The sequence below is a fragment of the Eptesicus fuscus genome, chromosome 20 (genome assembly GCF_027574615.1).
Source record: "Eptesicus fuscus isolate TK198812 chromosome 20, DD_ASM_mEF_20220401, whole genome shotgun sequence".
Classification (NCBI taxonomy): Eukaryota; Metazoa; Chordata; class Mammalia; order Chiroptera; family Vespertilionidae; genus Eptesicus; species Eptesicus fuscus.
The window spans coordinates 2,370,028-2,397,312 of NC_072492.1; the positions used below are offsets into that span (position 1 = coordinate 2,370,028).

At 53.1% G+C, this 27,285-nt stretch overlaps 2 protein-coding genes across 2 annotated transcripts in view; both read left to right on the plus strand.

Annotated features, from left to right (window-relative positions):
- ALDH3A2 (aldehyde dehydrogenase 3 family member A2) overlaps window positions 1-27,285 on the plus strand; it is a 121,498-nt gene that overhangs the window by 9,269 nt on the left and 84,944 nt on the right. The window lies entirely within an intron of this gene.
- The window catches only part of SLC47A1 (solute carrier family 47 member 1), a 38,149-nt gene continuing 24,190 nt past the window's right edge, over window positions 13,327-27,285 (plus strand). The window contains exons 1-3 of the mRNA XM_054708806.1: window positions 13,327-13,461; window positions 19,821-19,922; window positions 26,196-26,264. Of these exons, the coding sequence (XP_054564781.1) occupies window positions 13,327-13,461; window positions 19,821-19,922; window positions 26,196-26,264 (306 nt within the window). The remainder of the gene's footprint in view (window positions 13,462-19,820; window positions 19,923-26,195; window positions 26,265-27,285) is intronic.

Here is a 27,285-nt window from a genome sequence, read left to right on the forward strand (position 1 = left end):
ACTGAGATCTAACATCATACTCAATGGTGAAAAGCTGCCAGCATTTTCCTTAAGGTCAGGAATATGACAAGAATGTACCCTTTCACCATTTTATTCAACGCAGTATTGGAAGTCCTTCCCACAGCACCTCAGACACCAAAACTAACTACAGACAGACACATTGGAAAGGAAGAAGTAAAACCGTCAATATTAGCAGATAATATAATACCATATATAAAGAACCTTAAATATTACACCAAGAACTATCAGGACTAAAAAATGAATCCACTGAAAGAAGCAAGATAAAATTAATATTCACCAACACAAACTTTTATATGCCAATAATAAGCTACTATAAAGAGAAATTAAGAAACTAATTCCATTTACATTTGCAACAGCAACAACCTATGAAAAAATTTACTCTATACTTGAAAACCTATAAGACAATGAAGAAAGACAATGAAAAGATTAAATAAGTGGAAGCATATATTGTGCTAATGGATAGGAAAATTAGCATAGTTAAAATCCCCATATTATCCAAAACAATCTACAAATTTAATGCAACCCCTATCAAAATATCAATGGCAATTTTTTAATTATCTATACTATTAATAGGGTAATATGCAAATTGTTCAGGATGCTGTCACAGTAACAACCGATCAGCAGGCTGTGTGTGCAGCATACACGGGTGGGTGTGGACCTGCAGCTTCGGGGAGGAGGGTAGGGCCGGCTGGACACTTTGGGGATCTGCAAGTGCACGGAGAGGCCTCCGCTGTGGGCCCAACCCAGTGGGCGGGGACTTGCAGCATCGAGGAGGGGGGGGGGGGGGAATAGGGGGGGGCGGCGGAGGCGGGGCCGGTGGAGGGCGGGCTGTACTCGCCACCTGGCGGTGGTGGCTGTGAGCGGCACCAAGCAGAGCCTGCAGGCCGAGCTGAAGCAGCACCTGCGGGCCATCAGCACCGAGGAGCGGCTGCGCCAGTCTCGCCTCCTGGCCCAGAAGGTGCATGATTGCAGGGACAGCCATGGTGGAGGGCCAGAATGACGTCCTCCTGGCCATGTCGCGTGGGTTTGCGGATCTCCGCAGGCGCAGGCCTCTGGTGCACGCATCCTCTCCCCTCCCCCCATGTGCGAACACCCCCCAGCGCTGTCACCCACGTGCGCATGCAACATTCCGGGACCCGGCGCATGCACGTTCCCCCCGCCCCGCTGCCACACTTCCGTCAACCGGTGTGCCTACGCCCCCCACACCATGTGTGCACGTCCCCTCCAGCATCTCTCGTCCTTTGGCGTGTGTCTGGGTGCTCGGGGTGGGCGACTGTGACGTGACAGTGAGAGGGCGGAGCGGAGGCCAGTGCGGCGATGAGATGGCCTCCGTGGGGCTAACGCAGGTGCAGAGGCGGAGCAGGTGCGGACAGACACACCTGGTGGGCGCGGGCGGCCCTCGCTGAGGTGCCTTCGGTCAGCGTTCAAGGTCGGGAACCCAGAGGAGGCGAGGAATTCCATCCTCTCAGTGAAACGGTGGGAGAGTCGGGGTGACTGCAGGGGAGGAACGTGCACTTTGGGTGCCGGCACCCATGAGCGAAGGCCGCCCTGACTGAGCCTCGCTCGCTCGGGGCCTAGCGCGCTCCTGCCGGGCAGCGGGTGACAGGACGTGCTTTTCCGAGTTAATGAGAGAAAACATTGATTCTCCCGCTGCTCGCGAAGGTGGAAAGTGCAGTGGGGAGACATACAGGGAGTGAGCGAGTTCCCTGTCTGGGGGTTCCAAATCCGCCATTGGTTCCTTTCACCGCTGACTGGAGATATACAGGGTGTCCCCCCAAAATGTATACACACTTTGAATACCTACTAATTCCAATGGGTTTAAGCATGAAAAGAAAGAAACAACAATGGAGCTGTCATCTGTTAAAAGTGCAGGCACAAACCGGCAGTCGGACATCCCCTGAGGGGTCCCAGATTGGAGAGGGTGTAGGTTGGGCTGAGGGACCCCCTGCCCCCATGCACGAATTTCATGCACCAGGCCTCTAGTATATACACACACATATATGTGTATGTATTTTTTAAATACATTTTTATTGATTTCAGAGAGAAAGGAAGGGGGAGAGAGCAATAGAAACATCAATGATGAGAGAGAATCATTGATCAGCTGCCTTCTGCACGCCCCACACTGGGGATCAAGCCCACAACCTGGGCATGGGCCCTTTACCAGAATTGAACCCGGACCCTTCAGTACACAGGCTGATGCTCTGTCCACTGAGCCAAACCAGCTAGGGCATCAATAGCATTTTTTACAGAGCTACAATAATCTTAAAATTTATATGAAACCCAAAAGTGGAGGTATCACGCTACCTGAATCAAACTGTACTATAAAGGAGGCAAAACTATATAATAAGGTAAAGACAGTCTCTCCAATAAATGGTATTGGGAAAACTGGACAGATACATACAAAAGAATAAAACTGGATTACTTTCTTATATAAAAATAAACTCAAAGTGGATTGAAGACTTAAATGTAAGACCTGAAACCATACAACTTCTAGAAAGAAACATAGGCAGTAAACTCTTTGACATCGCTCTTGGTAATACTTTTTGGATATGTCTCCTCGATCAATTGAAGCAAAAGAAAAATAAACAAATGACACTACATCAAACTAAAAAGTTTTTGTATAGCAAATAACTTATTTATGTAATTGGAAATTTGTTTTGTTATCCAGGATTGATGTTCATTTGCTTGCATCTCATAATAATTTTTTAAAGTTTTTTATTAACAGCTCTGTCTTAGCTGATTGTTTTGTTTTATCTTTCAGCCTCATCCCAAGTGTAAAATTAATGAACTACAATTAAATTAATGTACTTTCAAAAAAATCCTCACCCAAGGATATATTTTTTCCACTGATCTTTAGAGAGAGAGTGAACGGGAGGAAGGAAAGGGAGAGGGAGAGAGAGAGAGAGAAACCTACTTGTTACCTCTTGCACGTGCCCCTACCAGGGCCAGGATTGAAACTGCAATGAAGTGTGTGCCCTTGACCAGGGACCTGCAGCTCTTTGTTCCTCAGGCCAACGCTCTAACCATTGAGCTCCCAGCCAGGGCAGCTTGCTACTTTGTTGTTGGTAATCCTCACCAGAGGACATTTTTCCATTGATTATTAGAGAGAGTGGAAGGGAGGGGGAGAGACAGAGAGAGAGAAACATCAATGTGAGATGAAATCCATTGATTGGTTGCCTTCCACACTCGCATCAACCTGGGGTGGAGATTAAACCTACAACCCAACCATGTGCCCTTGACCGGAATCGGACCCAGGATCCTTCCGTCTGTGGGCCGACACTATCCACTGAGCCACACCGGCCAGGCCGCTTGCTACTCTTCATAGAGGAAGGTGACAGTTGCCGCTCGCATTGAATGAGGCAAGCGCACCGTCTCTCCTTTCCAGAAGCAGCACTGTGCTCTGCGTGTTGCCAAGCTGCTGGGAGGAGGTGACGTTTCTCTAAAAACACAGGACGTAAGAGGCCCGCCCCACTTACCTTATTTTTCTTGTTTCTTTAATTAATTAATTAATTTTTAAATGGTTTTCTTAAATGTATTTATGTTTTTTAAACATAACAGGAGGAGGTGTTAAAACTGTTGTAATAGCTCAAGAGGGTAAGTATTCCGGATTTCGGGGAGGGGTGAAGAGGGAGACATTCAGAAGCCTTCACCAGAGGCCCCCCAACTTGATCATCGGGGTTAATGATGTGCTCGGGCAGGTGTTTAGTCAGGACACCAGCCTGACGGGTCTTTCTTCCTGCACCCACCCCTCTGAGTGCCTGGTCCCCTGGGGAGGAAGAACCCCTGGGCCAGGAGCGATCACTGATGGACGGGTGGTGGAGCTGCCACAGGCTGGGGCCCTCGCAGACGCCCTGAGGTTACAAGTGCCGCCCCTGCCAGGGCACCGATTGGGAAGCACGAAGAATCCGGGTCCAGCCTTAGCTCAGCGCCTCCCGGACGGCTTTCACCTGGAGGAGAGCTGCTTGTGTCTCCGTCTTCATGGTTAACGAAGCCAAACCGAGCTTTCACACACGCCACCGTGGCCCTGCACAGGGGTGATGTAAGCCACAGGCTGCATTTTGGCCCAGAACAACTGGAATTTGACACGCTCCCCTTTCTTTTTTAAAATATATTTTTCTTGATTTCAGAGAGGAAGGGAGAAAGAAACAATGATGAGAGAGAATCATTGACCGGCTGCCTCCTGTACCCCTCCCTCCCCCCACTGGGGTTGGAGCCCACAACCTGGGCGTGTGTCCTGACCAGGAATCAAACTGTGACCTCCTGGTTCATAGGTTGATGCTCAACCACTGAGCCACACCGGCCTGGTGACACTCTCTCCTTTCTGCAGGCAGCCCCCTCTGTCAGCCATTCCAACTGTGCCCAGTGGACAGGGCCCCCCTCCCCCCACACACACCCCTTCCTCCACGAGCTCAGTCTTCCCTTGGTTCTCAGCCTGTGTGGGACCGGCATTTCTCAGGGGCGATGCCGTCACCAGAGCAGCTGGCAGGATGAGCTCACAGACTGCGTTCGTTGACTTTCTCTGCACCGACTTTGCCTTCGGGCAGGATGGACTCGACCGTGTCCCCGGTTCCAGGCTATCGACCTCCCAGAGGACCCACTGTGATGGAAAAAGGTTTCCTATCAGTAAATCCAAACGTTTCCTTCAGAGTTGCCACATCACCCAAGAGCCTCTTGGAGTTAGAATTATGACCTAAAAGTCACGCAGGTTGCAACCTGCTGTCCAGGCCTGTCAGTAGTGCTAAATTCAACCTTACCCCCTGTATGAGGTAGGTCCGTCCACATCCTGGGCTTGAAAAGTAATAGTTCACGCCACAATCATCGTCAGCAATACCATCCTCGGCCTCCTTTGTCTTGCCTTTGTTTGGGCTGGTGGTTTCAGGGTTAGGAAAAGTGGCTTCTTTTCCTACAGGGCCCAGAAAACGGAGATCTGAATGGGGATGGAACGAAACGGGGCCCCCGGAAGCTTTTTAATCCTAACAGTGTGGTGGGCAGTTAGACAGACACGAGCAGAGCAAGGACGGCCAGGACCGGGAGGCCACCAGGTGGAAGCCAGGTGCCCAGCAAAGGACAACCAACTGTAGGGCGGGACCTCGCCCCCAGGCGACCTTTCCTCCCCAGCATATCGCTGGGCACGGGTTTGGACTCCTGACCTTTCTGCCCAGAGATAACATCGAGGCCTCACTGTATTCAGCTCCAGGCCCAGAGAAGCAGCAAGACCAGCCCCTGCTGACCTCAGGACCAGCGGCATCCGGATAACGACCCTCCGCCCTGGTGCCCAGCAGTCCGTGGAGACCACAACCCTGAGAGGACACCCGGGGAACTGCTGCATATTCTACCGAGGAGCCCTGCGTCTCCCTCCAGGGAGCTAGCCTGTGCCTTCCCTTTTCCTTCCCCTCCCGCCACCCTCTTCCCCCTCCTCCTCCCAAACCCCCCTCTCCCCCTCCTCACCTTCCTCTCCCCCTCCCCACCTCCTTCTCCCCCTCCCCCTCCCCAACTCCCCTCCCCCTCCCCAACGCCCTCTCCCTCCCCAATCCCCTTCTCCCCCTCCCCACCCCCATCTCCCCCTCCCCCTCCCCACCCCTTCTCCCCCTCCCCACCCCCTCTCCCCCTCCCCTTCTCCCCCTCCCCCTCCACCTCCCCCTCCCCCTCCTCACCTTCCTCTCCCCTTCCCTACCCTCCTCTCCCCCTCCCCACCTCCTTCTCCCCCTCCCCCTCCCCAACCCCCTCCCCCTCCCCAACGCCCTCTCCCTCCCCAATCCCCTTCTCCCCCTCCCCACCCCCTTCTCCCTCTCCCCCTCCCCACCCCCGTCTCCCCCTCCCCACCCCCACCCCCGTCTCCCCCTCCCCACCCCGTCTCCCCCTCCCCACCCCATCTCCCCCTCCCCACCCCGTCTCCCCCTCCCCACCCCGTCTCCCCCTCACCACCCCATCTCCCCCTCCCCACCCCCATCTCCCCCTCCCCACCCCCTCTCCCCCCTCCCTTTCTCCCCCTCCCCACCCCCCTCTCCCCCTCCCCCTCCCCTTCTCCCCTCTTCATCACCCCCCTCTCCCCTCCCCACCCCCCTCTCCCCCTCCCCCTCCCCTTCTCCCCTCTTCATCATCCCCCTCTCCCCCTCCCCACCCTCCTCTCCCCCCCTCCCCCCTCCCCCTCCTCACCTTCTTCTCCCCTTCCCTACCCTCCTCTCCCCCTCCCACCCGTCTCCCCCTCCCCACCCCCTCTCCCCCTCCCCCTCCCCTTCTCCCCTCTTCATTACCCCCCTCTCCCCCTCCCCACCCTCCTCTCCCCCCCTCCCCCCTCCCCCTCCTCACCTTCCTCTCCCCTTCCCTACCCTCCTCTCCTCCTCCCACCCCCCTCTCCCCCTCCCCACCCCCCTCCCCCCCTCCCAGGCACATTTCAGCCTGGAGCTGAAATACAACTGAGGCCTGGACTGTCCTGCCATCAGCTTCCTCATTCTCAATCTCCAAGGGCCCTTTCTTTGCCTCTAAAACTTGTTTCCTCAGCCCATTTCTTCTAGGAATTACTTCTACTTCTGCCTCTGTGATTCACCCAATAAATGTTCTCTCCCAGTTTGGGTCTGGACCTGAACTCTTCCCCAGCCAGAACCCACGTACTGAGGTTGCTGAACCCAGGTTTGGCCTGACCCCAATGTCAGACACAGGGTGGCGGGCACCCCTACAACCATGGCCTGCCTTCGGGGCGGAGAGCAGGAGGGCAGCACAGGAACCCCTCCCCCCCCCCCCCCCCCCCCCCCACTGCAGCACGGAGCTGGTCCTCGCCCTGACCCTCCTCGCATCGCAGCCACACACTTGATGGAGCCCAAACCCCCTCTCGTGGCAGCGGTCACACCATTTCTCCGGCTTCACTAGTGAATTTAAATGTGTTTGATGGAGCCTGTTCTAATTTGTCACGTCAATCTGTTGAAATATTAAACCTAACCTGGTTGCCTTTGGAAGATACAAAGATTTTCTTTGTCTCAAAAGGAACGTTGTTTAGGAATCACAAAGTTAACTTTAATTCGTCTGGCAATGGGTCATTCTGGTTTTTATTGGCAACTTTTAGGATAACTTTGGTTACATTTCCCTCAAAATGTCCCAGGCTGACATTTCCACAATGACCGTACCTGGAGGCAGTAGTCTGACAACTGTTGTGACTTCTCACCATTTCTGTCCTGATGGTGACCTCCACGTCCTCTCAGGCTGCCAGGCTCGGGTCACCCTGAAATCACGGAGAAAGGTCTCTCTTCTGCACGCCCGCGCCTCCTCACGCACAGACACCCCTGGCAGCGGGCACTCACAGCACCAGTGAGCTTATTGTCATCAAGAACAAAGTTATTTTACCTCCGGCTTCCAAGGCTTCAGGGTGGGGCCAGACGACACACCTCCCCGCAGCCGCTCCCCGTGGGACTCTGACCGGCTGCTGCCACCCCGCCTCTCCCTGCGAGGAGCAGCCACCAGCCTGTCCGTCCGCTCGGTCTTCAGGAGGACGGCCCGCTCTATCTTCCCCAGTTCAACAGCAGTGGGCTCCCGGCCCCAGGCCAGACGGCACTTCAAATTCAGCACCGTCTCCTCCTTTTACGTCTGCAGACCGGTGGCCATTGGCTGTGAAGGTGGAAGACACGCCTAGCTTGACGTCATGAACTTGAACAGACCCACGAGAGGTTAGCAGTTCCTCAGTGCCCGCTCCGCAGGGCTGCCCGTGGACCCACGGGGCATTGCTGCGGAGGTTTGGACCGATGCCCATCTCGCAGGGAAAATCAAACATTGCACTCTCAGGAGGATGTGCTGATTCTTCCTTTCAGCACGTTTTAAAGGGTGAGCATTGCTCACATTAAAAAAAGCGCGGGAGAAAGTGGCCCAGCAGTGATCTATTCCTTCTAGTGAAGACAGCGTGCTGCTGCCCGGCTCCAGCCAGCACTGCCGAGTGAGGGAGCGGCCCTCAGAGCCGCCGGGGCACCGCGGCTCCTTCCGGACCAGGTGCTGTGCCTGCAGCTAAGGGCACTCTCCCTGGCCTTGCTGGCTGCTCCCAGGCTGTTCTTCGCCTGATCTGCACCGGAAGCAGCTGCTTCCGGTGTGAAGTCTGTTCTGTTGCACTTCACACCCACAGGGCGGCGCCCGCTCTCCAGCGCCCCGTGCGGCGCCCAGTGTTAGGCTCTTCTGTTTAAAGGATTAAACATTATGTTACTTCTGTGAGATGAAGTACAGCAAACTTGGGAACGATTGGAGGAGGCTTACAGGAGGCACTTTTTAATTTAATTTTATTTTTTAACTAGAGGCCGGTGCACGAAATTCGTGCACTGGAGGGGGAGGTCCCTCAGCCCAGACTGCGCCCTCTCGTAGTCTGGGAACCCTCAGGGATTGATCGCCTGCCGGCAGATGGACATCCCTCTCACAGTCCGGGGCTCTCGCAGTCGGGGACCCCTCGCTCCTTACCGCCTGTCTGCAGCGGAGGTGGGAGAGGCTCTCGCCACCATGGCTGCGCTCGCCAGCTGAGAGCCCGACTTCTGGCTGAGTGATGCTTCCTGTGGGAGCCCACTGACCTCCAGGGAGGGGGCACCTCCTGCGTTGAGCGTCTGCCCCCTGGTGGTCAGTGGGCATCATAGTGACCGGTTGTTCCACCAGTCGTTCTGCCGTTTGGTCGATTTGCATATTAGGGTTTTATTATATAGGATACATTTTTATTGATTTCAGAGAGGAAGGTAGAGGGAGAGATAGAAACATCAATGATGAGAGAGAATCTTTGATTGGCTGCCTCCTGCACACCCCACACTGGGGATGGAGCCCGCACCCCAGGGCACGTGCCTTGACTGGAATTGAACCCGGGACCCTTCAGTCCATAGGCCTACATTCTATCCACTGAGCCAAACCAGCTAGGGCCGTGGTTGGCAAACTGCAGCTCACGAGCCACATGCGGCTCTTTGGCCCTTTGAGTGTGACTCTTCCACAAAATACCACGGCCTGGGCGAGTCTATTTTGAAGAAGTGGTGTTAGAAGAAGTTTAAGTTTAAAAAATTTGGCTCTCAAAAGAAATTTCAGTCATTGTACTGTTGATATTTGGCTCTGTTGACTAATGAGTTTGCCGACCACTGGCCTAGGGCAAGGGGTGGGAGGGACATTTTAGAAGCGATTCCAGAAGGAGACGGAGTCACACACTTCACGGTCCCTTTCTCTGCTAAGAGTTCATCATTCAATGAAAGATTTCAGTTTTTTTAATGTGTTCTTGTCATTTTATTATTTTCTGAAAACCATTTCCAAAAATTTGAAAATAAAATCACGGTCTTTTCTTCTTATAAAAAAATGAATGACAACCTACTGAATGGAAGACGATATTTGTTAATGATATATTGGTAAGGGGTTAATATCTAAAATATATAGGGAACTCCTACAACTTAACATTAAAACACACACACAAACAATCCTATTAAAGAAACGGGCAGAGGGCCTACACCTTAAGTGTTCTCATGTTTCCGTGTTTGGACACAGCCGTGGCTGGTTTGGCTCAGTGGATAGAGCATCGGCCTGCGGACTGAAGGGTCTGGGGTTCGATTTTGGTCAAGAGCACACACCTGTGTTGCGGGATTGAGCCCCAGTGGGGGGCATGCAGGAGGCACCCGATCAATGATTCTCTCTCATCATTGATGTTTCTCTCTCTCTCTCCCTCTTCCTTCCTCTCTGAAATCAATAAAAATAAATTTTAAAAAATAGTATCTTGCCATTTGCAACAACATAGGTGTGTATAGAAGGTATTATGCTAAGTAACACAGGTCAGACAGAGAAAGACAAACACCATGTGATTTCGCTTACATGTGGGATCTAAAAAACAAAATGAACCAACAAAACACCTAAACTCGAAGGGTCCCCCTTGTAACCAGGGGAGCAGTGGGCAGCGGCAGCTCGTCCCAGGCTCGCCCTCTGGTCCTGTCTCCAGGCCCCTGGCCTCTGACTCCTGCGGAGCCCTTTGTTGTCTCCCTGTCCTGAGGGTGCCTCGCTGCGGCCAATCCATCCTCGCTTGCTTTGCCGCACTTTGTCTCTTGATTGAAAGCTTTCCCTCAAGAAGGTAAGAATGTATCCTCTCACCAATAACAATACGTCAATCTCTGGAATGTTAAAAAGGCAAAATAATATTTTGATGGGGCCTAAAGCAACATTGTGCCTCAAAACCCTGTGTGTAAAGTTAACAAGAAAGCAGTTATTATGACTACTGGACTGAAAGGTGGAAACGTTTGTTAGAATCAGCATCAGTATGTATGTTACCTGCACCAATAGAAATGCCTTCCTCTGCATCGATGTAATTGTCCCCTTTCCTTTCTCATAAGTACCCCTCGCCTTTGTCTCCTAATCACAACACTGTTTGGACCTCTGCCTGGACCAGTGCTTCCCATGTTGGTATTCTTATTGATCTCAATAAATGCTTGTGGCCTCTCCCTTTTATTTTTAGGTTACCAAGACTCTATCAATGCAGGCCCAGACTTAAATCTGCTTTTTTCCTGGTCACCTCCCTTACCTGACTCCCTCTGAAGCATAGTGGTCCCTTCCTTTGGAAAAACTGCTGTTTGAACTACTCTGTTATTCTTAGACAGTCTCTTATTCTGTAGGTCAACTCTGTTATTTTCAGACTGTAAAATAACTTTGTTTTTTGCTTGAATAGAAAAGATAAACTTAATTGTCTGACCTTGCAAGCTAGCCATCTAACTGATACGCTGATATTGATGCCAGGTGCCTGTATAGATATGATACTCAAGGTTACAGGTGTCTGTATAGATATGACATGTACTCAAAGTTACAAGCTGTTTACAAAAATAACTTACACAAAGAACTAGAAGGATATAAAAGGGAAATACTCCCTCCTGTGTTTGTTCAGAATGTGACAGAGGTAATCAGCTCTGAACCTGCACGCAATAAAGATGACTCCTAACTATTGGTTCATTAAGGCGTCTTGTCCAGCTCGCTGATTTGTGATACAACTCCTCAACCCCCAATATCTTCTTTTGTCTTCAGCTGAAGATGGTATTTAAGGTAATGGCTCCAGCCATTTTGATGAGTTACTTTTATTTGTTTCTCAGCCAGGAACCCAGAGGGTGGAGGAAAAGTTATTTTTCCTCCCCTACTGACGATCTTATAGTACCTGGAAATCACCCTCGGAGGCCTTTCTCAGAAATCCCATTACTAAGCAGCAGCATTTAGGGGAATCCCATAAACTGACTGGATTAGGGGTGTGATTAACTAGAAGACTCAGTATTTAATCAGGTACATTCTTTCTGAATAGATTATGGATGCAATGTAATGTCAATCAAAATCCCAGCACTTTCCAGATCAAGCAGGTTTTCTTCAGCTTCTGAGACAGGTTGAGCCCTCATCATCATAGCAAAAAGCACACCTCTGGGTGGAGAGTCAACATCCTAATGAGACACGAGACCCATGAAAAAGCAGGTCGTTCCACTGCACACGCGTGACTCTCAGCCTCTGCACACTTAGACCTGATCTTTCCGGCCTCAACTGCTTCAGAGCTGTTCCAGCCTTTTCCTGGGGCCGCTCCCTGGGTGGGGCGTGTTGTCATAAACCTCCCGGCTGGTGCTGTTTTTGTGGTGAACTACCTTCATTTCCATCTTGGGAGGCCCCAAGAACCCTGCACCCTTTACACTTGTAGTATAAACCTTTTCTTCTTCATCAATTTCAATGGCCTTCTCAGAGGTGACATTAGAATATAATTGCTCCCTTGTCTAGTTGTATAGTCTTGTGCTAACTGCATATTGTTTTAAAAACTACTTATTGATTAATAAAGTTACTTCTTTCCCCATTACTCTGTGTGTTGATGTTGTTTTTCCAGAAAATGGTTTTTTTTTTGTATCCTTGCCTGTTTATACTCAAATTTTTTAGAATCACTATTAAAATTTTAAAATATGAAGTAGAGGGTGTCCCAAACACATGTACACACTTTCACAGCTGGTAGCTCAATTGATGTTGCTTTCTTTTCAGCCAGACTAAGCTTTGAACAAGGGAAATTCATCCAAGGGAAATGCTACGGGGAGTTTGGGAATACAGTTGAAGTACAAACACTGTCTTTATAATTATTCAAAGTGTGTCTCCATTTTTAGGATGTCCCCCAGTAATGGGTGAAACCAGACTAAGCTTTGAACAAGGACAGTTACCCAGTAGATTTTTATGGGCACACAGAAAAGACAAGTCTATGGCACAAGACCAGCAACCGCTGGCGACGGTGCACGAATATCAAACTAAAGAGTTCTCGGCGTTTGCGACCCCATTGCTTCGCGTTTCCGGCAGTGCCTGGGCCAGAACGGTCATCAGCTTGAAACCAGACACTGACAAAAAAGCTAGTCATCTCTGTGGGTTCTTTTACATTTTGAAAATGAACTGTATGATTAAGCGCCGACTTTAGAACCATTCAAAGGGTGAATACTTTTGGGGGTCACCCTCTCTGTCGGGAAGGGTTAAAACCTGGCGCCGTGATGGGAAAAGGGGGGCCCTCTTCAGGGACCGCATGTGCTTTCCACTAACGCAGGTCTTTCCTAAATTCATAAATAAACACCACCTATATTCCACGTTAGGTTTATTCACATTAAAAACGCACCAACAAGTGTTTGGAGGCTCAGCCACGACACGAAGTGACTGGTCCGCCGCCTGGTCCGCCGCCCGGGGACCCTCCCGGCGCGGGAAGGGGAGGCCGCGGGCCGAGAGGCCAGAGTCCCCGCAGCGCGTGCTCCTCAGTCACGCACCCTCCAGGCGGCCCTTAAAAGCCACAGTTCTCCCTGCCGGTGCGGGCGTCAAACCGGGAGAGGAACCCCTGGCAGAGGACACCTTCTTTAATGGAACAGCGGGGGCGGGCGCACGGAGAAGCGAGTTCCAAGCTCAGTCTCCAAACGCGCCAAGGCGTGCTGAGGGCTCTCCCGGGGCCTCCGAGGCCCGCGGTGCGGGTGCGGGCGTGCGCTTAGCCTACGCCCCGGCGCCAGCGGGGTGACCATCCCCTGCGACCCCCAGTTTCAGCCCCTCAGCCCCCGCCCCCGGCGCCGAGCCCGGGACACAGCCCGGCGTCCGAGGCTCGGGAACTCAGAGCCCGCAGCTCCCGTGTGTTCCAGAGCGCTCCCGAGCGCTGTCCCCCCAGCCTGGGAGCCCGGCGCCTTTGCCAGAGCCGCGCAGAGGTGCAAGGGTCGCCCCGATCACGGGCTGGCTGGCGGCGCGCCCACCTGGCCCGGCGGCCGCGGGGAGGGCGGGCCGGGGCGGGACCGCGAGGAGCTGTGGGCCCTGCGCCTCCCGCTGCAGCCTCCGCACTCCGGGCGCGCGGCCGGCCACATGGAGACGCCCGAGGAGCCCGCGGCCCGGCGCCGAGGCCCGGAGGCCGCCCCCGAGCGCCGCGGGCCGCGCCGCCTGCGCTGGTCCCACTTCGGAGAGGAGCTGAGGGCGCTCCTGGTCCTGGCGGGCCCCGCGGTGAGTCGCGGCGCGTGCGAGCGCAGGGAGTGACCTTGTCACCTGGGGCGGGGAGGGCGCCCGGGGTGCGTGCCCAGCGCCCGGCGCGCGCGTCCCGGCGGCGCCCTGCCCAGCGCGGAGCTCCGGGCGCAGCTGGCTAGCGCAGGGTTTGGGGGCCTCTGGGAGCGGGACCTGCGGGCCCGGAGGGGCTCGGCCCGCCTTCCCCTCCGGGTGCGTATTGTGGGGAGCAAGCCAGTTACCCGGAACGCAGCCTGGGGCCGAGGGATGGAAATTACCCCAGGCAGGGCGGCGAGTGCCCCGTCCGGGTTAAGAGCTCCGAAACTTGCTAACCCAGAGCCACTCAGCGCGAGGACGCGGGGGCACCCAGTCCCGCTGGCCCCGCCCCCAGCGATCGTGCTCAAAAAAGTTTGGGGTTGAGTTTATTTATTGATTTCTACCAGGGTGCGCTCTTTCTGCGTTCTCTAGTTAAAGTAATGCGGGTTTTAAAAACCACAAGACCCACCCCTGTGCCCGCCAGGCGGGGTGGTTTTCAAGTCCACAGGGTAAGCGTGGGTGCTGCCTAAGAGCCTGTGTGGCTTTAGGGCGCAAAGGAGCCCCTGCACCCGGGCAGCCTGTGGCGCCAGCGTGCCCTCCGGCTGGTGGCCGTGTCCGGTCCTGTGGTACCCACTGTGGGTGCCCAGCGCCCCAGCGGCAGGAAGAAGGTTGCCGAGCTCCTGCAAAGGGCAAGAGAGAACGCAGGACGAGGAGTCCACACCGGGCCCAGGTCCCCAGGTCCCAGCAGGAGGCCTAGGAAGCAGGGCTGTCTCCTCCCCTGTCCCCTCTGCGCACTCGCCCAGAACGTGAGGGACCCGCAGAGCCACGGTGAGGAGGGCCTGGCAAGGCTGTCACTGCTCCAGCAGCGCGACCATACAGAGGGCAGCTTTGGGAGACCCGGCCGGACAGGCCCTCCCCCTCTGCCGACTCCTGCAGTCACCAGCCCCCTTGACCTAGGACAGTGGTCGGCAAACTCATTAGTCCACAGAGCCCAATATCAACAGGACAACGATTGAAATTTCTTTTGAGAGCCGAAAACTGACTTCTGCGCATGGGCCACGAAGTTTCCATCGCACTGTATGTGCGCGCCCGCACGTGGTGTTTTGTGGAAGAGCCACACTCAAGGGGCCAGAGAGCCGCATGTGGCTCGCGAGCCGCAGTTTGCCGACCACTGACCTAGGGGAGCTTCCGGGTCTCCAGGGATGAGCCCTGGACCGACATGCTACGTCCTGTATGTTTGTATGTCATCCTGTGTATGTACATAACCGTGCTGAGTACCACTGTGGTCATGCCTTGTAGAAAAGCAGAAAGCCAAGATAAGCAAGAGAAAAGCCCCGACACTTCAGCGCTGGGAGAAAACGTGGCACTTTCCTTCCAGTTCTGAGTGTGTTTCTGTGGCTGCTTTACCCCGCGAGGCCATGGGCTCTGGCACCTGCTTAGTCTCTTAGGAATTGTACACGAGCCGCTGCTGGTCCCCGTCTCCGTTCCCACCTGCACAGCCCTCCCAGGGGCAAGGAGAGGGGGATGTCCCGGTCCTCCATGCTCGCCCGCGCTCTGCTCTCCCGGGCCCCCCTGTGCCTGAGGCGGGACGCCTGGTCTGGGCTCCTTCTGACCCCTCTCCCGCCCCATCTCCCTACAGGCTTCCAGCTCAGCACCGAGCCCTGCGCATCCCAGAGGACTGGAAGGTGTTAGCGCTCAGCACCCTCCCGTGGGCTTTCCCTGGGCAGAGAGCAATGCAGGACGGGGTGTGAGCTGGCCCGCAGGGAGCTGTGGGGAAGGGTGCGCTTGTGAGGGAGGGAAGGTGGCCAAGCCTTGGGTGTTTCCACCAGACTTCTCTTCGTTGTTAACAACGCATTGCCCCGCTGAATTGTCAAAAAGCTGGAAAATAGTCCCGAGGAGGGCCTGCCTGCCGCTGCGTGGGCTGTGCCAGCGAGACGAGGGGCTAGTCTGGGCCCAGACCAGGGCGCTGGTTTTCGTCAGCGGAGAAGCGGGTACACGGGCGCCGAGAACAGAACGGCCAGGGCTGCGGGCAGAGGCCCCGCGGAGTGAGGAGCAGCTGCAGGCACTGGCTGGGCTGCGGGCAGAGGACACGGGACAGGCGGGCCAAGACTTGATCTTTCTCTCGTAGGCAGTTTGGCAACATCTGAGTCCTGCCGGTTCAGGCGGCTGAGAGGTCTGGGGGACAAGCCAGGGTGCGGGCGGTCAGTTCCCTGGGCACACAGCGTGCCCGGGATGGGCAGTTCTGAAGGGTCTGGTCCTTGACTAGGTGAGGGTGTGCTCCCGGGAGGGAGAGCCCACTGGGTCCTCCATCCTAAAAGCTTTTAAAAATATATATATTTTTATTGATTTCAGAGAGAAAGGCAGAGGGAGAGAAAAGATAGAAACATTAATGATGAGAGAGAATCATTGATTGGCTGCCTCCTGCACACACACTTCTCCCCACTGGGAATCAAGCCTGCAACCTGGGCATGTGCCCTGACCGGGAATTGAACCATGACCTCTGGTTCATAGGTCGACATTGAACCACTGAGCCACACTGTCTGGAATGATTTTTTTTTTTTTTTTCAAGAAAGGGGAAAGGAGAGGGAGAGAAAGCAACATCGATGTGAGAGCCAAAGTGAAACTTTGATTGGCTGCTCCCTTCATACCTCCTATCAGGGATCAGCCTGCAACTCGGGCAAACCAGCAACTCCAAGCACACGAGATGACCCCCGACCAACTGCCACACCAGCCAGGGCAAGAGGCTATGTTTTTGTTGACTTTCGAAAGAGAGGAAACAAGGGAGGGAGATGGAGAAAGAGAGAAAGAAACATCCATCGGTTGCTTCCTCCCATAGGACCCCGACCAGGGATCAAACCTGCAACCTAGGTATGTGCCCTGACTGGGAATTGAACCCGAAAACTTGTGGTTTACAGGGCAACGCTCTAACTAACTGAGCCACCTGGCCAGGGCATCTTGAGGGCTTTACAGGCTGGGAACTTCGGGAAGGTCGTATGGGATTATCTCAACAGAATATCCATCGGCTTTATGCTGAGGCACCGAAATGGGATTTATTCCCCTGACTTCATCTGTCCTTGGGTGGGGTTGGCACAATGGCACTGACGGGGTTTCTGCTTTCTGTCTCCCTGAGGTGGGTGATTTAAGCTGCTTACCCTCTGGCTGGGGAGAAGTGTAAACCCTTATTCTTAAGTGTCCTTGCTTAAGAAGGCAGGATTTTGCTGTTTACTAGATGGCTGTAAACCGCTTGTGTGTGTAAACTGCTTGGCCGTTTAGCTATCTGCCTCAGTTTCTCTGTTCCGCTTGTCCTGGCTTACTGGCCTGCCTCAGAGACACAACAACGTGCGTGAGACTCCTTTCCGGGACGCTCCCCTGCTCATGGCAGCTCGGATGTCAGGTCACTAGGTGAATGTTCAGCCCCACAATAACCCTACGGAACCGCCGCCGTGTATTAGGTTCCTCATAGGCCATGTCGGATGAAAAATAATATTGACTTGGTGTTTCATTGCCAAAAAGGATTAATTTGGGGGAAAATAAAAAAGTTGGGATAGACCCAGGACTAGGCCAGGAGCCTGGAGGTTCTGCGCCCCAGGCTTCTGCTTCCTGTCCAGGAGTCCAGGAGCCGTGGGCGGGGTCCCAGCCAGAGGAGTCAGGGGTTGCCCGAGGGGAGATGCAGGGCTTCGGGCCCCAGGTCTGTCCCCAGGTCCCTTCATGCATCACTCCTATCTCAGCCCGCCTCCCTCCAGTCCTGGGAATTTATCCTGGGAGTTCGCCCACGCTGCCTGCGCCAGTGAGAAGCCCTCACCACCTGCCCCCTCTGCCAGCTGCAGGCCGGCCCGGAGGGGCTCCATCCCGAGGCGCAGAGGGCCAGCGCAGCGCACGCCCAGGCCTGCGAGTCTTCTGCCAAGTGCTGGTGGCTTTAGGTCCTTCCTCCACAAGCAGGGAGCTGCAGTACCTCCCCTCACAACACGCCCCTGGTCTGAAGGGGCCTTGAAATCTGGGGATGCGGAGGCTGGGTTAAATTTTCCTCCCTCTCCTCACCCTCTCTCTCTCTCTCTCACACACACACACACAACCTTGGGCACTATCTATGCAAACTTGAAATACTATACCCTTTCACAACAGTTATACCTCTAGGAATTTCTCTGAAAGGGTATCTTCCCTCAAGTGTACAAAGAAATATGTGTACGTAAGAAGTTCACTACTGTGGACAATCTGTGGATTTAATTCATAAGTGATGGTGCATTCATACAATGGGGAAAAGGGTTGCAACCATTGTGTGCAGACATTACAAGCTGTGTGCACGCTGCTCCGTGTGCTTAGGTGGGGACGTATATGCAGAGGGAAGAGGAAGTTAAACGGAGGGACAGTTACGGCCAGAGAGCTTTGTCAGCATGCTTTCCTCCGCGGGGCTCTGGTGGTGAGGAGTACAGTACGGCTCCCATGAGCCTGGCTCCTCCCACAGGCCCTGGCTCCTCCCACAGGCCCATGTTCACGAGTCTCAATCATAATATTTATCAACCAAAATGTCATTATGCGGCACGTGACCGTATTCCCACCCGTGGACTGGGCATTCACCCTAAGAAAATGCCGGTTCTCCACCCATTGTGACTGTGTTCTGTGCAACGTGATTTGTAACATGAAAACCTGCGAAGCCATCCAAAGGCCTGGCCGTGGAGGGGCCGCGCAGGCTGCATGTGCAGCCGTGGGAAGTGTCCGCGTGGCGGCCGGGAGCCAGGGCGTGGTGGAAGCGCCGAGCTCCGTGGAACAGGCGAGCAGATTCTGGGCCGCTGATTGCAGTGGGGTGAGCGCATGAAGGCTCAAAGGACAAGGACCGGAAAAGATGGGAAAGATGCTGAGTTTACAAAAAAAGAAAAGAGAGGGGACCCCGAGACCTTTAAGCTATATAAATTCACAGTTAAAGAGACACCAAGCTCCGGCGAAGGAAGCCACGGGGCATGTCTGCGAGGGGCTGGCCCCGGCCCACAGGGCCCGCTGGCTCGGCTCCCGCTGCGGGTTCTGCAGCGCTGGGAGTTTCAGACCAGCCTTTCCCACATGCAGCCGCCCCTCGCTCCGCAGGCTGTCTTCTGCCTCATTTTGGCTTACTTTTGCAGTACGTTCCCGAAGCAGCCCCTGCGAAGTAGCAGGAGGCCACGGGAGATTAGCGTCACCCCTGTTTTCTGCAGTGAGAGAGGCACTGGGACATGGTCTGGAAGTCGGTGCAGAAAAGATGCCCCCCCCCCCCCTCAAAACAGGCCTTCCAGGGTGTGAGGGTCTGGGTCCACCCGCAGAGCTGGAAACTGCCCCCAGATGCGGATTTGGGGAAGGAAGGAGGGCTGCCATCTGAAACATCGGGGGCGGGGCGGGGGCTGGTTAGGTCCCAACATCGATAATTGGACCTGGCAGTGCTGGCCGTGGCGGGCTGGCGGGCTGGCGGAGGGGAGGGCCAGACGCTCCCTTGGGAGCCAGGAAGACAGTGTTGTCTGAGCCCCAGAACCCAGGAGGCCTTTCCCCTGAGGAGCTGAGGCGGCAGCGCAGCGGGTCCGCAGGCCCCTGTTCGCTTGCCTCGCAGTGGGAGTCAGGTGAACCCACCTCCTCGGCCACAGGAGCCTCCCAGAGAGGCTTTCCCGAGGGGCCCTGGGTTTTCTGGGTCTGGGCCTGAGGGGCGGTGGGAGGTGGTTTTAAATTAATGGAAGGAAATAAGATAAGAGCACAAACCTGCAGCTAAAGCACGAGAGCGGTTCCTGCTGGCGCTGGAACGGGAGGAAGAACAGCTCCCTGTCCCAGAGGCTGGGCTTGCTCTCCTAGCGGAGGCGTCAGAATCCAGGAATTAACGCGCTCTGCAGACCGGTCACCTGTCCCCCAAATCCCAGATCCCGCTGGTCTGGGCGGGTGGTCTTACTTCAGCCTCAGCTGCTCCTGCCTGTGGAATTTCTTGCTGGCTATTGGAGGCTGTATTCTCTCCAGTTCTCACTAGGAATCTGGGAGAGCAAGAGGCTTGTCTCAGAAGGCAGCCTCTGAAAATCTCAGAAAAAATATACAAGTGATCTATGGCATGAGAATCTAAAGGGAAAACAGATTTGAAAAGCTGGGAGTTTTTAAAAATGTGATTCTGATAGCAGTTACAAGTGGGCTTTTTAATGTTTTCAAGAAGCCCACCAGAACCTGCACATTCCCTGTAGGACCTGGCAGTGCTCCCTGAATCCTGGCGCCTCACTTCTAACGAGTTGATTCAGAGGGCCGGGGGAGGGCACCCCAGGAATCGCACTCCGCTCCCTCTGTGATGGTTGGCATTCATACGTAACTTTCTGTTTTCTGTCTCTTTCCAGTTCCTGGCCCAGCTGATGGTGTTTCTGATCAGTTTCATAAGCTCCGTGTTCTGTGGCCACCTGGGGAAGCTGGAATTGGATGCTGTCACACTTGCCATCGCAGTACGTGTGGGACTGTTCTGATACGTCCGTATTATTCATGAAAGCCATCTGTACGCGCTGCCTCTTGCTATGCTTAGGAATGACACAGCTTAGCAGCTTAAACCGATGCGGTGTGTTAGCTCGCAGTGCTGCAGGTCAGAAGTCTGGAATGGGCTCCACTGAGCTCACTAAATTCAGGTGTTGGCAGGGCTGTGGCCTTAATTCTCCTTTGCCGATAACGTCACATTTCCCCACATTCTGCGGGTGGAGATAGGGACCTGTTTGAGGGGCCTTTATTCTGTCTACCACATCAGCTTATTTGTAATCCGTGGAGATCTGGCTCCCATTCTTGGTCTCACATCTGGGAGAAGGGAACCGGAAAAGAGGGTTGAACTCTGACTTCAGGAGAAACTGTGGACCGGGCCTGGTTGGAGGGGCATGAAGTACGTGGGGGCATGAAGTCCCGAGAGCATGAGCGCACGTGTGGGAGCGCTTTCTCCGGAGCCACGGCAAGGAGCTGGAGCTCTTCTCCGAGCCGTGACCGGTCGGTCGTGGTCCAACATGCAGAGTGAGTCCTGAAAAGCCGCTGAGGTCATGAGGATGTAGGTGTTTGAAGGCGCTCGCACCCTCTACTCCAGGAACCATGGGTCAACTGGAGGACAAGGACCAGACGACGCCCGGAAGAGAAGTTGACAGGCCCTCTATTGCCAGCGGTTAAGGGTGGCATTTTGACAAACAAAAGGCAAGACCCTCCATCAACAAAAAGACTATGATTTGATTTATTGTAATAGCGCTTTATTACGATGTTCTGGAACCAAACCTGCACTATCCCTGAGGTGTGCCTGTATTAAAGAAAATAAAGGAGAGCGATGCCAGAGGAATGGCGGCGTGAGAGAACCCTTTGGTTTCTTCCCGTAAAGTTTTAACAGTTTGAACAACTATAACTCAGCATGGGATTCCCTGCTCAACGTCCAGGCACAGCGGAGAGATCTTTACATGGAAGCATCTGAAGGTGGGCAAGTGGGAACAAATGGGGGAGGCGGGAGGGAGGAGGGCTCAGGCAAGCCATGGATGAAGGGGAGGGGAGGAATCCGGTTGTGGCTGGTGTTTCCTTCAGCCCGGAGGGGCAGAGAGACTTGGTGAGCACTCCTGCAGAAGTGAGCAACATGCGCTGCAGCTGAGCCCAGAGACCCGGGCAGGGCACAGCACTGGCTGCTGCCGCCGTTGTCTGGCCGTTGGAATTCAAGACAGAAAACAAAGCCATGGAGGCCTGCCCCCCGTAGACGCCCAGGACTCACCTCCCTTCACCCTGGTGTTGGGTTGTGGAGCACATTCTTCACAAACCTGAGAACTGGTACGATGGGGTCACTATTTCCCCTGGCAAAGGATGTGCTCTGTGACTGGTCCCTGCTTGGGGCTCCAGAGGGCCTTTGCGGAGGTCCAAGGTTGCCATTACTGGGAGGGCAAAACAAAGAAGGCAGATGGGTTCCCTCAGCCAACCCCATTTCCAAGCATCGCGGCTATACTGATGGCAGCCCGACCACTGCTGGGGGTCAGCATTCTGACTTTTCAGAGCTAAAGAACTTGTGATTCATTGCCACCTAGTAGAAAATAATGAAAAGACCTCTTCATAGTAATCAGCTAGAAAATATCATTCATATATAGATGCCTAGACAGAGAAGAAATCCATCTAATATAATGAATAACCAAGATAGTGAGGCAACTCAGAAACAAAATGAAAAACCTCCAGAAAACAAACTTAAACACATGAAAATATGTGATATAAATGACAGAAAATTCAAGATTGCTGTTCTGAAAATACTCAATGAGATGCGAGAAAATACAGACAGGCAATTTAATGCATTCAGAAAACAAATTAAGAAACAAAACAAGTACTTTACCAAAGAGATCGAAACTTTATTAAATAACTAAACAAAAATTCTGTAGATGAAGAACTCAATAAAAGAGTTTAAGAATGAACTAATGAGCATAGGAAATAGAGCAGACCAGATGGAGGAAAGAATTACTTTATCTAAGATAGAAATATCGAAATGATGCAGAGGGAAGAAGAGCGAAATTTGAGCTTAAAAAAATATATGGAAGAACTCCCCGAGAACTATCTGACTCCAACAGAAACAGCTGTCTGAGAATAATAGGGCATACCAGGAGAAGAAGAGAGAAAGCAGGGAATGGAGAGCCTATTCAAACAAACAGTGGATGAGAACTTCACAAATCTATGGAAAGAAGTAAACAGAACACCTAGTTAACCCCAATCCAAAGAGGCCTTCTTCAAGGCACATTGAACTCAAACTGTCAAAAATTAATGACTTTTCTAGACAGCCAGGGAAAAGAGGAAAAGAAATCCCTTTAGGTTATCATCAGATTTCTCAGCAGAAATTCTACAAGCCAGAAGAGAGTGGAACCAAATGTTCAAACATCTAAAAGAGAGAAGTTACCAGCCAAGAATAATAGCCAGCAAAGTTATCGTTTAAATATAAAGGAGAAATAAAGATTTTTCCAGACATACATAAGCTGAGGGCTTTTATCACCAGAAGACCTCCATTGTAGGAAATACTCAAAGGGTCATTCTACCTGAAACAAAGAACATAAGGTCACAACACTACAGGTAAGATCACCAAAAAACTTACAGCATTAACAAGGATAATTTGTGACAACAAAAACATAAAAGGGGAGAGGGAAGGTCTAAATTTGCAAAGGAGGATGAAGATCAGATGCATTCAAAAGAAAAAGGACTACAGTATATATGCAACTTTATATTGTATAAATCTAACTAGAGGCCCGGTGCACAAAATTCACGCACTTGGGGGTGGGGTGGTCTCTCAGCTCAGCCTGCGCCCTCTCACAGTCCGGGAGCCCTTGGGGGATATCCGGGGAGTGAGCCTAAGCCAGCAGTCAGACATCCTTAGCGCTGCCACAGAGGCAGGAAAGGCTCCAGCCACTGCCGCTGCACTTGCCAGCCATGAGCCCAGCTTCTGGCTGAGCAGCACTCCCCCTGTGGGAGTGCACTGACCACCAGGGGGTAGCTCCTGTGTTGAGTATCTGCCCCCTGCTCGTCAGTGTGCATCATAGGGACTGGTTGTTCCGCCATTTGGTTGATTTGCATATTAGCCTTTTATTATATAGGACTAGAGACCCGGTGCACGAAATTCGTGCACGGGGGGGGGGGGTGTTCCTCAGCCCAGCCTGCACCCTCTCCAATATGGGACACCTTGAGGGATGTCCAACTGCCTGTTTAGGCCCGATCCCAGTAGGATTGGACCTAAACGGGCAGTCGGACATTCCTCTCACAATCCAGGACTGCTGGCTCCAAACTGCTCACCTGCCTGCCTTCCTGATTGCCCCTAACTGCTTCTGCCTGCCAGCCTGATCACCCCTAACCACTCCCCTGCCAGCCTGTTTGCCCCTAACTGCCCTTCCCTGCAGGCCTGGTCACCCCTAACTGCCCTCCCTTGCAGGCCTGGTCCCTCCTAACTGCCCTCCCCTGCTGGCCTGATCACCCACAACTGCCCTCCCTTGCAGGCCTGGTCCCTCCCAACTGCCCTCCCCTGATGGCAATCTTGTGGTGGCCATCTTGTGTCCACATGGGGGCAGCCATCTTTGACCACATGGGTCAGCCATCTTGTGTGTTGGAGTGATGGTCAATTTGCATATTACTCTTTTATTAGATAAGATGGTAACCACACACATAAAACAAAATGGAGAAACATAGCGTAAAAAACAAAGAGAAAACAGAGAAGTATGGAATACCACCAAACAAAAACAAAAGACAGAAACACAAAGGAAAACAACCAATGGAGGCACAGAGCTACCAGAAAACAGAAGATAAAATGGCTACAGGAAATCCTCATACATCAATAATTACCCTAATGTCAATGGACTGAATTCACCATTAAAGGGGCACAGAGTAGCAGAGTGGCTCAGTGGTTGAGTATTGAACTATGAACCAGGAGGTCACGGTTCGATTCCCAGTTAGGGCACATGCCCAGGTTGTAGGCTTGATCCCCAGTGTGGGATGTGCAGGAGGCAGCCGATCAATGGTTCTCATCATTGATGTTTCTATCTCTCTCTCCCTCTCTGAAATCAATAAAAACATATTAAACACACACACAAATAAATAAAACCCATCCATATGCTGCCTTCAGGAGACACAACTAAACTAGAAAGACAAAGGTAGATTCAAAGTGAAAGGATGGAAAATGATTCTCCAAGCAAATCACATCCACAGATAAGCAGATGTAGCCATGCTTCCATCGATGAAATAGATGTCAAGATAACAAAGATATCAAGAGACAAAGATGAAAATTTTATAATGATAAAGGGGACATATGTCAAGAAGACAAAACACTTACCAATATACAGGTGTATACGCACCAACCAGGGAGCACCAAAATATATAGAGCAACTCCTAACAAGACATACAAAATGCCAACAGATATGAAAATATGTTTAACTTCACTAGCTATTAGGAAAATGCAAATCAAAACTACAATGAGACACCACCTCACACCTGTTAGAATGATTGTTATCATTAAGAAAAGTATTAACAAATTTTGGGAAGGATGTGAAGAAAAAAATAATGAACCCTCATTCACTGCTGGTGGGAATGTGGACTGGTACAGCCACAGTGGAAAACAGACTGGTGCTTCCTCAAAAAATTAAGAAATTAAGAATAGAGTTAACATATGACCTAGCAATCCTCTCCTGAAGAACTCGAAAACATTTATTCACAAAGATATATGCACCCCTATGTTCATTGCAGCATTATTCACAGTGGCCAAGGTATGGAGACAACCAAAGTGTCCTTCCATAGAGGACTGGATAAAGGAGATGTGGTCCATATATGCTATCGAATACTAGTCAGCCACAAGAAAAGATGAAATAGTGCCATTTGTGACAACATGGGTGATCTTGAGAATATTATGCTAAGCAAAATAAGTCAGAAAAGCTAAGAACTGTATGATTTCACTCATGGGCTATAAACTGAAATTCATAGACAACAGCATGGTGGTTACCAGAGGGAAGGGGGTAGGGAGGAAGTAAAGGGTAAGGGAGGCCACATATATGGTGACGGAAGATGATTTGACGTTGGGTGGTGGGCACACAATGCAATACACAGATCATGTATCATAGAAATGTACACTTGAAACATGTATGATCCTATTAACCAATGTCACCTCAATAAATTTAATTAAAAAAAGAAGAAACCGAGACCTCTACTCCCATCCCAATGACTTGTCTGTCTTACTGAGAGTCCTGATCTAGAAATTAAACTGGAAAATGAAATCCTGTAACCTATTATCTAACCCTAAAGTCAGAAAAAACCCCAAATCCTCTCTGTATCTTAGATCAAATCCCCCCAAACCAGAGAGAGATGTCCTTGACTTCTGCCAGGGATGAACTGGCTCTGCGTGGCCCAAGGGCCTACTCTCAGCACGCGCTCCTGGTCTCCCAGCCTCCCCCACCCCCAGCTCCTGCGGACAAGGCACACATTCGCCTTCCCTGCCTGCGCCCTCCAGGCTGTGAGCTGTGTCGGTGAACAATGTGAGACCAGCACTGTGCACTGGTCCCCAGCATAAAGGGACCATTTTGCTTTCAGGGAGCAAGTGGACAGCCCAGGCTTAGTTTTCCTTTTTGGTTTTTGCTGTTTGGGAATTGGGGGGATAGAAACGTACCCAGCTAGCCCCAGGATTCTCTTGGTTAAGGACGTTTAAGAAAGCTGGTGCTTTCAGGCTGGCTGGTGTGGCTGCTGCCCGGCCCCTCCCTGCAGACTCTGGCGGAGGTAGCAGGTTCCAGACAGGCCAGCCTCAGAGGTCCTGCCACGCCCCTCCCTGTCTTGGGGCTGCAGCCATGGGCTCCCCAGAGCCCAGGAACCCCAGGCTTTGCTGACCTGGTCAAACCAGCACATGTGGGAGCCCCGGCATTGGCCTTGACTTCAGAAACCGGCTTCTGCACTCCCAGAGTCCTTCGGGACGTTGGAACAAGCCAGGCTTGGTTTTGAGCAGGTGGACTTACCCGCCTGGCGTCCTGCTATGTGCCTGCCCCTTGGGAAGGATCTGCGTTCCTCTGAAATGAGGGAGCGAACGGTGAAGACTAAAGAAGAACAAGGCTGGGGTAGCCTCTGGCCTAGACTTCTCTTCTCTAAGCGCGTGCACGTCCTCTGTACCCGCCAGCGGTCTCTGCAGGCGGAGGCCCTGCGGCTCTCCCGAGGCGGCCTAGCTCGCCCTCCTGTCTTCCCTGAACGCTGAGCGGCCTCTCCTTTGCATCTCTTTCCAGGTGATCAATGTCACTGGTATCTCCGTGGGATTTGGCTTATCTTCTGCTTGCGACACCCTCATGTCTCAGGTAAATGGAGCCCAGGCCACTCTCTCAGTGACCCGGGCGTCTCCCTGGGTGTCTCCCTGGGCGTCTCCCTGGGTGTATGTGGAAGAGCCACCGGCAGGAAGAGTCGAGTGCACAGAGGGACACAATCTGAAACCCTGCGGCCTGCGGGCCTCCGATTCCAGCTCCCTTCCTGCTCCCTCTCAGTGTGGCCGTCGCCCCTCCGGCTGTGCAGGTCGTGCTCACGGGTGCGGCTTCCTCAGACTGCATTTTGACCAAAGAGGGGGCATCTTATAGAAGTCCCTTCTGTCGCTTTCCGCCTCAGTAAGTGTGGGTTAGCCCGTGCTTCTCCAGGCCCACGGGGCTCGTGCAAACCCTGGGTGGCGGCTCCCCGTGGGCGTGTGGTAAATGCTGCAGGGCCGGGCCCTGGGTGGAGGGAGGAGTGCTCCTACCAGCCCCCGGGGCCAAGGGCCCGAGGAAGAGGCTGACCCCTCCGCATTCCCTCGAGCTGGTTACAGAGGAGGCGCGGCTGGCAAGTCCTCTGTGCCCGGGGGGCAGGCAGGATGGGGAGGGCCCTGCAGCGGCCCGCCCAGGTAGGGGAAAGACCTTGCATGCTTGCCAGGGCAGGGCCGGGTCAGCATCACACCACCACGCACGGGGAGGGCCCATCAGACGTCCCTGTTCCGTCCCAGAGCTCGCTGCGGCCTGGCAGGGCCAGGCAGTCACACCAGGGCAGCGTCTCTCCGCCTTCCACCCTGTGCCTCTCCCATGAGGTGCCCTGGGTGCCAGCAAGGGGCTTCATTAGCAGGGAGGCAGCTCGCTTAGTCGCCAATTGCGCACGTTAGGGACAGAGTCCACAGCAACAATATAGAGGTGCAAGAAAGAGAAAAACATTAAAGCAGGGATCCAAGTATTAGAAACAACGTTTCCATCATGGCCCTCAGGATCCGAGCTGGGTGCTAGGTCACCTGGACATGGGGTCGGGGCACTGAGGCGTTTACATGTGTTAGCAAAGAAGAAATACGAGCAGATTTATCTGGTATAA